At 43.7% G+C, this 11,095-nt stretch overlaps 1 protein-coding gene across 17 annotated transcripts in view; it reads left to right on the forward strand.

The window, feature by feature from the left end:
- Positions 1-11,095, forward strand: part of TJP1 (tight junction protein 1) — a 340,092-nt gene that overhangs the window by 303,352 nt on the left and 25,645 nt on the right. For all 17 annotated transcript variants that reach the window (XM_083712144.1, XM_083712153.1, XM_083712154.1 and 14 more), the window contains 8 exons: positions 1,354-1,504; positions 2,146-2,254; positions 3,315-3,534; positions 3,995-4,179; positions 5,773-5,868; positions 7,874-7,956; positions 9,628-9,838; positions 10,527-10,627. In XM_083712144.1, coding sequence (XP_083568270.1) covers positions 1,354-1,504; positions 2,146-2,254; positions 3,315-3,534; positions 3,995-4,179; positions 5,773-5,868; positions 7,874-7,956; positions 9,628-9,838; positions 10,527-10,627 — 1,156 coding nt within the window. The remainder of the gene's footprint in view (positions 1-1,353; positions 1,505-2,145; positions 2,255-3,314; positions 3,535-3,994; positions 4,180-5,772; positions 5,869-7,873; positions 7,957-9,627; positions 9,839-10,526; positions 10,628-11,095) is intronic.

The following is an 11,095-nucleotide window of genomic DNA, read 5'->3' on the forward strand; positions in this document are numbered from 1 at the left end:
ACTGGAGGACCCCCTTCCCCCCTTAGCTACAGTTGCCATGATTTCCTTTAATGGTCACTCCACGCATTATGTAGAAGCAAGGCTGGTTTTTCCACTAAATCACACTCTGTAGGAAGCTGAAATCCATCCTGGCTTTATTGAGCATACCTGTATGATGCAAGTGTTTTGTCTTGTTCACATTGCATGCTTAGGTGTATGTATCCAAAACATAAATGTGTACAGAGGACCTATGCACTTCTGACAAACCCTCCCTTGCTCACTAAACCATCACTCAATGATGGTGTCAAAGGCAGGTCAGTGAGCAAGCTGTTAACATGCAAGTGCAGCAAACCTAAGATGGAGAAGGATCACAGCTCTGTGGCAGAGCACCAGCTTTGCATGCAGAAGGTCCCACGTTCAGTCCCCAGCATCGTCAGATAGGCCTAGGAACGTCCTCTGTCTGAAACCCGAGAGAAGCATTCGCAGGCACTGTGCACAGTAGGAAGCTGGGAGGACCAAGAGTCTCACTCTGTTTAAGGCAGCTTCCTATGTTCCTCTTGGGAGAAATGGAAGTAAAATGGCTGTTCTTTTTCCACACCACATTTTAAGCACCCATTGTTGGCCCAGGATCCTGATTTAAGGAGGCAGCTGGCATTCAGTGGAGAGGGTTGGGCAAGACCAGATTCCCAGGTACTCTAGAACAAAACAGCTCCCACTTTCCTAGTAAGTAATCATGGGCTGTCTTTTAAAATAGCATAATCTGTGGCCTGTTTCCATTTTGCACCTGGAAAGTTACATGGCCTAATTTTATAATTGCCTGAAACAGGTGCAAACATAAAGGATGCCTGAAAATGGGTGGTCTCTTTCAATAAAAGCATGAGCAGGGTTGATACTTTAGGTCTGTGGAAAGACTGATGTCTTTTTTAAAATAGTCATTCATAAAAGTATTTATTTGCTGTCCTCTCACAAAACAACTCAACATGAAAACATTGAAAGCAATACGAAACAATCATTAAAATGGCTGGATACTCAAAGGGCATTTTAGACAACTGCATAGCTCTGTTGGTATTAAAAAAATCTCCAAAGATACCTGTAAATCTAAAGTGAGGATGCCTGCTGAATCTGCTGAAGAGTCTTCTGCAGTTTGGGAACAACAACACCAAATGCCCAACTTCTAGTTGAGGCCAGTTGGGCATCTGTAACCTGCAAGAGAACTAACAGTGCATCTGTGTGTGATCTCAGTGATCCTGCTAGGATATAAGGGCTTTTGACAGCATTTCAGAGTACATAAAGAAACTGGAAATGTAAAGGTTTTGTGGTGAGGGATGGGCTGGCAAGAGACAGTTATTAAACAATATTTCCTAATCCGTGCAGGCCAAGCATGAAGCTTGTGAAATTCAAAAAAGGAGACAGTGTGGGCTTGCGGCTGGCTGGTGGCAATGATGTCGGGATATTCGTAGCTGGTGTTCTAGAGGATAGCCCTGCTGCCAAAGAAGGCTTGGAAGAAGGAGATCAGATTCTCAGGGTAGGTGGCAATCTTGAATATTAAGATGATGAAGATGATGATGATACAGATTTATATAGCATGCCATCAATAAACATTCCCTGGGTGGCTTGCAGGAAAATAGTAATGAAGTATAAACTAAGAATAAAAAATAAATAATCCTTGCATGGAGGTAGCATATAATTTATAAAACTAGGTTTCTGAAACGTAAAAATAAAGGACTCCTGAACAGTTAAGTCCAGTCAAAGGCAGCTATGGGATGCGGTGCTTCAGGCTGAGGGAGCCAGCGTTTGTCCACAGACAGTTTTCCAGGATATGCGGTCAACATGACTAAACCGTTTCTGGCATAGCAGTTTAAAGGCCTGGATTCATCAAAAGTTCTTCACCTAGTGCCAAAATACCCCAAAGAAGGTACCAGGCAGGCCTTTCTAGGGAATATGCCACTACCAAAAAGGTTCCCAGAGCAGGGCATTGAAAGATGGTCTTAAGGTTTGGTTGTGGAGAGGTCTCGACACAATTTGCTTAGGAGAAAGAGACTATAAAGTTCATGGCACATCTGCTACGAGATACAAACATAGTAATGCAACTAGAGAGAATGTCTAGATGCACACTTGGGTTCTGTCAACTGCGTAGTAACTTTTTGAACTGTTGCTTTGCACCAGGTAAATAACGTAGACTTCACAAATATCATCAGAGAGGAAGCAGTACTGTTTCTGCTTGACCTCCCTAAAGGGGAAGAGGTAACAATTTTGGCACAGAAGAAAAAGGATGGTAAGTAACTGCCTTTTAATGAAAGGACAAAAACTATTTTGATAGACTCTCTTGGATAATAATCAAAAGAGAGCTGTCCCCAACACCGTGGATTAGCAGCAGTGGGGCTTCCTTATCCAGGTCACTTCTTTTAAAGGCTACAGTATCTGCAATCTAATACTGTTGTCTGAGTCATTGGCATTAATTAGTCCAAGGTAGTAGGCAGCAGCAAAACAGAACCAAGCTACAACATTCCTTGCCTATACCAGGTGTGTGCACACTTCAGGCTTGTGGAATCTGCTTTGTGTGAATGGAAAATGGTAGAGGTAGAGCCCATTACTTAATAAACCCCATGATGCACTTGGCAGACCTGAACGTTTAAGTATAATTTACACCTGAGTTCCTTCAAAATGGGGACTCTAGCTTTCTGATTTTGCACTGGAGCAGTGGAGTATTCCTAATCCTGATTTGTGGTGTATTTTGTATTTTGTTTTATAACTTCATTGTTAATTTTATGCTGTTCAACACATTATTTTTTCTTAATGCTAATGGTATAGACATTTTTGCAAATAAATAAAATTCAGTCCTGTCAGCTTATTCCTGTAGCTTAATGAATTGGTACATTGCAACACACCCGATAAATTAGCTTTGTTGTGCTCCCAATTCAGTGCACCTGGCATTGAAGTGTCTCAAGAGTTCCAAGCATGTTTACTTGGGATCTTTGTTCATCCCTGACCATGGGTACATGCTGGTACTGCAATACAAATTAGTTCTCGAGTACATTCTGATAGTGCTGGAAACCATCATGCCTTTTGCCATTTTCAGGTTTTTTAACCATCTGCAGTAGGGATGGGGATCCTGTGGCTCTCCAGATATTGTTGGACTCCCGTCAGCCTTGGACAGCATGACCAGTGGTCAAGGATTATGGGAAATGTAGGCTAGCAACAACTTGGGGAACCACAGGTTCACCACTCTGACCTACAGAATTCAGCTTATTCTCAAATCTATTGTTTTGATTCAATAATAGTTTTCTGTAAGTGCTATAAAGCATTACGTTTGTGCTTTTATTCCATTCTTGCAGTTTATCGGCGCATTGTGGAGTCAGATGTAGGAGATTCATTTTATATAAGAACTCATTTTGAATACGAGAAGGAATCTCCCTATGGGCTTAGCTTCAACAAAGGAGAGGTGTTTCGAGTGGTGGATACATTATACAATGGCAAGCTTGGATCCTGGCTGGCTATTCGGATTGGCAAGAATCACAAAGAGGTGGAAAGAGGCATTATACCCAACAAAAACAGGTATTTCAGAATAGCTCTTGGAGAAGCGTTTATTTGGCTGAACGGCTAAGCTTTTGTAAACCTGCATTGTGCTGAACTTCTTGGATGGAATTGCTGAAACTTCAGACTTGTTAATTTAAGAGTTTTGCTTTAGAACATCAGTTTGCAAACTTCAAGCTCCCAGAGCTGCAATTCAGAGTACATATGCAAGGTACAGATTTGCCCTTTATAATCATAACCGTATTTTGAATGTGTGAAGATGAAGCATTGGAGATGCTGGAGATGCATGCAGCTCTTTCAACCTATAGGGCAAACAGCAGAATCCTTTTTGGATTTAACCATTTTGCTTTGCCTGGAACCAAAGTTGGTATGTGAATTGGCACATGCACAGAAAAGCCTTGGAAACTCAGGTCTAGGAGCTAAGTGAGGCTGCTGTTTCCCCCCAGTGTCAGTGTTCATTGTCCTTGTTTCTTCCACACAGAGCTGAGCAACTGGCTAGCGTGCAGTACACCCTTCCAAAGACAGCTGGTGGGGACCGTGCAGATTTCTGGAGGTTTCGGGGTCTACGTAGCTCGAAAAGAAACCTCAGAAAAAGCAGAGAGGACCTTTCTGCCCAGCCAGTTCAGACCAAGTTCCCTGCATACGAGAGAGTTGTTCTTCGAGAAGGTGGGGGTTCAAAGGAAATGGAAATGTTACTGTGATTAACATTGTTCAGGGTTTGTGTTTGGAAGGAGGGGAAAGGAAAGGAAATGGCTTGGCATATGGAACGTTAACATAAGGGTGAAGGACGAGTTGGAGAGAGCATGAAGAGATGATGATGATGATGGTGTTGATTACAACTGCAGTTCTAAAGATCCTGAAAGTTTCTAAGCAGTGTACACACATTGAAAGATAAGTTTCTACCTACAGGACTCTTAATCTAATGGACATGATACAAAAGTTTGGAGGGAATATGAAATCAAGCATTAGAGCTGCTGTTCCCTCCTTAGCCAACAGCTGGGGTTGTTTGCCAGACAGAAGTGAAAAGTTGGAAGATGTGGACAATAGAAGGGATTAGTTGTGTAGGAATGGGTTTAAAGTATTTCCACTAACTGATTGCATTCATCCCAGACCTCAGCTTGCTCAAGTAAACACTTTTATTCCCTAGGCCAGTCCCCAACCTAACAAATGCCTGTGATGTTTCCTTTCCAATCTTCCAAAGAAATGGCTTGCCCTTCTGGTGTTTTTGTTTCAACCCATTGTTTCAAACTCCTAACCCAGAAAGGCAAACCTTCTTTCTCCTGTTCTGTGACACTGCCTTGCATCTTTTCCCTATAAAAGTGTACTGTAAAGGTTTGGTGGTTCATACCTCAGTAATGGACAAATTCCCCTTGGCTCTGAATGGGACCTGCTCTGAATGTGTGATCTTTCTTTGGTAAGCTTTGAGAGAAAAGCTTGCCTGTTTTGCCCACCACCTAATTTTCTTCAGCTCATAACGTTGGCATATGTGTGCTGACAGTGTAACACCTGGGTGCTTTGTTATATTGCCCCTGCGAGGAATGGTTGATTGGTTTCACCTGCCCCAGTAGCAGCCATGGCAGGAATTCAAGCACATGCATGCCCTGAGCAAACTCTGCTGAGGCCAAGAGAGGGCTTTAGGTTGAAAAGTGGGGAAACAGCCTCCTAAGGCCCTTGCAAGAAACAGTCAGGATAATTGGCTGACCCAGGTAGAGGTGACACTTTCCAAACAAAAGGCTGCTTGGTTGGGTGGAACTTGGTCACATAAGATTACAGTAATCAACTAGAGCTTGTTTCATCATTAATTGGCACTTAACATTAAATAACTTCGGTTATTAAACAGCAGCTGACTTCTAGCACCACTTCTGCCAACTAGTGTTTTTTGTAAAAGTAAACACTTTGGTCTTAAAATGTCAGAACTCGTAGCACACTAAGATTGACATTACTGGCAGTTATTATTATTATTATTATTTAAAAGATGACTGACTGACTGCTGACAAAACTGCCCTACCATGAATCTGTTATTTCCCCTCCCCCGATCTCCCCAGTATGTGCCTTTTGAAAGAAAAAAAAATTGTCCAGACCCACTTTTGTGTTTCCGCCACACCCACTTTGCCGTGTCCCCCCACAGGTTTAGCCATGGGTCAGTGCAGCCCTTGGCATGAAAAACAGCCCTCCCCACTCAAAGCCATCAAAGAATGTCTTGGTAGGTTTTTTGTTTTTGTTTAAAGAAGACTTACTATGATTTCCCTTTAATTCCAGCTGGATTTCTCAGGCCTGTAACAATCTTTGGACCAATTGCCGATGTTGCCCGGGAGAAACTGGCAAGAGAAGAACCAGATATTTATCAGATTGCAAGTAAGCACCTTGCCTGTCTTCTATGTCCTGTTTTCCCAGCTAAACCCCCTCCTGCTTACAGGTGCAGACCAAAGTTTTAAAACAATTCCTGGGATTAGAGAGGATTGATTTGTTTACCTGTTTACCACTTATATGCCAAAATGCCTTCTAAGCCATTAATTACTTTAAAATCAATACATAATTAAAATAAGCAGTAGCAAATCCATGGGGGATTAAGCATTCTTAATTAAAATATACAATAAAGCCATTTAAAAGCAAAACTATTGGAACAGTTAAAAAAACCCTTTAAAATAAAATCCCAAGGTCAGTTCAGGACAGTGCTTGCTTAAACAGGTGTGTCTTCAGGAGCCGGTGGGATGCCAATGCTGATGGGGCCCCTCATATTTCAGCATGGAGTGCATTATGCAACCCTGGTGGCACGCTGTATATGAGGAGACAATGACTTGAGAGCATAGATGAGAAGTTTGCACTCTCTTATGCCAATATTTAAATGGTGATGAAACACCCAAGCAGGTTAAATGAGGTGTCTGTATTATCAGTGGCTTCCTCATTTATGTGGCAGAAAAGAATTTTAAAATATAACACACATGAATATCTAGTTGTTGTAAATGCTCTGACATTGGAAAACAATGCTGCTTTATTGTGTCAGACCATTCACAGTCTTGCCTGCTGCTGACTACCAGAGAACCAACAGCTCTGCAGATGTTGCTGGACTTCAACTCCCATCATCCCAGGCCATTTGTCATGTGGACTGGGGTTGATGGGAGTTAGAGTCCAAAAGTGTCAGGAGAGGCATAGCTCCCCACAGCTGGTCTACTCTAGCCAACAGCACTAGGTTCTCTGACAGAGGTGTTTCCCCATACCTGTTCCTTTTTAAGTGCTGGTGCTGGGGAAAGAACACGGGGCCTTCTGCACACAAAGCATGTGTTCCACCACCAAGCTGTTAATCAGCAGCCCAAGCTGTCTCTGCAAGAAGATGAGTGGTGTATTTGTGTGGTTCAAAGTAAAGCTGGTGTGTTTCCCATAGTTTTCTTGCACATTCAGCTAGGCCTGGGAGATATATCATCATATTGCCCAGGACCGGTATGAGGAACAGACCATGGTGTCGGCTTCTCTCAGTGCTATATCGCTGGTGAATCCACCACCGCTCCTGAGTCCCTCTACTAGCAGAGTCTGCTGGAGGGAGTCAATAGAGGGACTCGAGCAGTGGTGGTTTCACCAGCGATATAGCACTGAGAGAAGCTGACAGCCCACTTTGCCCTCATACTGCACAGTGGGAGAAAAAAGCTGTATTGGTGAGGCTCCGATGCAGCTTGTTCCTCCCTCTGCATCTTTAAACTGCTCGATAGAGGAGTCTGCAGCTGCCCTTGCCTCAGTCAAGCCGTTAAAGCCGGCGGTGTGGTGGGGGCTCCGTGAAACGGCTCAGCTGAGGGGAGTGTGGTTGCGGCTTCCTGCAGTGAGCAGGTAAAAGAGCCCCGGTGCTGCACCCGTTCATGGGTTCCCTCCCCCAGCTGAGCAGCCCCAAGCAGCCCCAGTGCTCTTGCTGAGCAGCAAGAGCACCAGGACTGTCTCAGCTGGGGGGGGGGGGGCATTCCCTCCTCCCAGCTGAGCGGCACAAACAAGCTGCATTGTCCCAGTCCATGAGCCTCAGTGAAACTGCCTCAGCTCTTGGGGTGAGATCTGGGGCAGTTTTACCCAGTGTCCCGCGGGCAGAGGCCACTGAATCTTGTTTTTTCAACATTGTGGTATATCGCCAAACCATGATGTTTGGCTGGCAATACACCCTGATGTTGAAAAGCTGATATTGCCCAGCCCTACGCTCAGCACCCAGAATGCATAAGCAATACTGTTCTGCCCTTACCATGAAAGAAGTGACTTTGGAAAATGATGTTTGAAAGCTTATAGAAGATTTTCAAAGAAGAAATTTCATAATCTTGTTACAGGCAGTAAAAATGTTACATGTAACTGACCCACAGCTGTTGATTAACTGTTTTCTCTTTAACAGAAAGTGAACCAAGGGATGCTGGTACAGACCAGCGTAGTTCGGGCATTATTCGTCTGCACACAATCAAACAGATAATTGACAGAGTAAGTGAGTAAATGCTCATTTGTATGTTTCTTGTCGGGTCAACAGGTATTGTAGTGCCTTTCATGCAGGAACACAGAAGATGATAAAACCATTTTAAGGAACACATTAGCTACAAATTACTGAAAGTATGGGAAATGCAAGACATGGCATGGCAAGGTGTAATTTAGACATTGCTGCTGCAGTGTGAAAGCTGTGTTTCTGTGGTTTCACCCAAAATAATAATAATAATAATAATAATAATAATAATAATAATAATAATTTATTATTTGTACCCCGCCCATCTGGCTGGGTTTCCCCAGCCACTCTGGGCGGCTTCCAACAGAGATGAAAAATACACTAAAATGTCACATATTAAAAACTTCCCTGAACAGGGCTGCCTTCAGATGTCTTCTGAATGTCAGGTAGTTGTTTATCGCTTTGACATCTGATGGGAGGGCATTCCACAGGGCGGGCGCCACTACCGAGAAGGCCCTCTGCCTGGTTCCCTGTAACTTGGCCTCTCGCCGTGAGGGAACCGCCAGAAGGCCCTCGGAACTGGACCTCAGTGTCCGGGCAGAACGATGGGGGAGGAGACGCTCCTTCATGATGATGCTGGGATGAAATGCCACACACAGCCATGTGATGGGGATCGTTTTACAGATCCTTGCCAAGTGCCCATCTCCCCAGATCCTGGCAAGAATTGCGTGGCCAGGTCCTGTGCAATTGTCCTGCCCCTTCCCCAGCCTAGTACCCTCCCGGTGTGTTGGACCACAGTTCCCATCAGCCTCCTCTTTCCACACCCTGCACCTCCCAGTTTGCTACAGCAACCCCTGGCTGAGCTTTGGATTTGGCACCTCAGCTTCCTGCTTGCTTTCTTCCTTTTTGGTGATCTCTGACCTTCATATGAGGGTCAAATGTAGTTCTTTGTAAATTTCAAAGAAAAATGCCAGTGGTATCCTTCCAGGTTCAGCAAATGGTCTACTTCCAAAGTGCTTTTTACGCATGTGTGCTTGCATGTTCATTGACTAGCTAATCCTCTCTGCAGAAAGAACTAAACTGCCACTTGTGCTAAATGTTAAAGAAAACCCCTCTTCTGTCCACTTGCTAAATATGCAGGATAGGCGTGGTATAGATTTTTGAGGACCTACAACACTAAATCCTTGACCTGCTTAATAAATTATGCTTCAGATAGAATTGAATTTCACACAGCAATCTGGAAAAAAGTAACCCGCATCTTAGTGTTTGTCTTAGAGAACTCTAAATTTTAAATATCTATAATGATGGTTAGGCTCAAACATGAAGATGGACTCAACGCTTAAAATCATTCTGCTGTTTTATTGTTCTGTTCAACCTTTCTCAACAATCCTTACATTTTCAGACCTCCCATATCTGCCTTTGTATTCTCTGTTGACTGCAGAATTAATCTTCAAGGTGTCCAGCTTCACTCTTCCCCCTGCCTCCCCTTTCCTGGTAATTGACTCTTCTACCTGCCTCTGGCTTTTCTGCTCTTGAATACAGCTGCAGATGTGAAAATAGTTTAAAATAATTGATTTTTGTGGAATCAGTTAGATTAAAGGTGGCAAGTTTGAAACCTAATGATGCACACTTTTAGGAGGCTTTAGAGAACAGGTCAAGAGCCCTTGTTTTCCTGGGTTGTCTGACGGCTTTGTTCAATCTTTTCTGTTTCTCAGGACAAGCACGCCTTATTAGATGTCACTCCAAATGCAGTGGACCGCCTGAATTACGCACAGTGGTATCCCATTGTGGTGTTCTTGAACCCTGATTCAAAGCAGGGCGTAAAAACTATGAGGATGAGGCTCTGCCCAGAATCCCGGAAAAGTGCCAGAAAGTTATATGAGAGGGCCCACAAGCTACGGAAAAACAACCACCACCTCTTCACAGGTGAGGGCACCAGGACAGAGAAAAAGGCTGAGGAGGGAATGGGGAGGGAATGAATGAAACAATGCATTGTTTTTCTTTCACTATGTGCTTACAACAAAATTTAATAGGGGATTGGGCAAATTCATGGAGGATAATGGTTACTAGCCATGATGGCTGTATTCTGTCCCGACAGCCGGAGGCTGTAATGCTTCTGTATACAGTGGTACCTCGGGTTACAAACGCTTCGGGTTACATGTTTTCAGGTTGCAGACCACGGGAAACCCAGAAGGGGTTACTTCCAGGTTTCGCCACATGCGCAGAAGCACTAAATCGCATCACACGCGTGCGCAGACGCAGCGCTGCAGGTTACGAACACAGCGGGTTGCGGACGTGCCTCCGTCACGGATTACATCCGCAACCCGAAGTTCCACTGTACAAGTTGTTGGAAGCCACAGGAGAGGGAAGTGCTCTTGTCTTCAGGTTCTGCGTGCCAATGGCCTGTCTAGTCCAGCACCATCATCTTACAGTGGCCAACTAGATGCCCATAGGAAGCCTGCAAGCTGGACTTGAGCACAAAAGCACTCTGCCCACCTGCAATTCCCAGCAGCTGGTATTCAAAGACATTACTGCCCCAGACACAGTGCCATTTTCCATAGTTTTGGCGTTGTTTTGACAAAACCTCATTCAAACTCTGTATTCTTCTTTTTAGCTACTATTAACTTGAATTCAATGAACGATGGCTGGTATGGAGCTCTTAAGGAAGCGATCCAGCAGCAGCAGAATCAGCTGGTGTGGGTTTCAGAAGGAAAGGTATGGAATCTATTTTTGGTTTTGTTTTCTAAGCTGTTGCAATGGTGACATTTAAATGGACCTGTCTGCCTTTTCATTTGGGGTTGATAATTTTGAATAAGTTATGGGAAGGTTTGTATTGGCATAATATGGGCAGTATCTTATTCTCAGCTACGTCTTCGGCATGGATTCATCAATTTCTTCTAGTGAGGCATCTCAAAGCAATTTATAGTATAATAAAACATGTATTAAAGCAATTGCAGATACAGAAGCAATCTAAATACAAAAAACTTCATATAAAACAATTTTTAAAACCCAACAATAATTACATGCATAAAATCAGTTTCAAATCCAATGCATATACAAACCTGAATAACATTATCCACTTAGAAGGCTTATTGAAAGAGGAAATTTTTCAAGCCTGTTGGTGCCTCTCTTGTGTGTGGATGGCGCCATTTTGGCTACCTAAGGACTGGCACTTCCTCTGAA

This window comes from Podarcis gaigeae (assembly GCF_964106915.1).
Source record: "Podarcis gaigeae genome assembly, chromosome: 14".
Taxonomy (NCBI): domain Eukaryota; kingdom Metazoa; phylum Chordata; class Lepidosauria; order Squamata; family Lacertidae; genus Podarcis; species Podarcis gaigeae.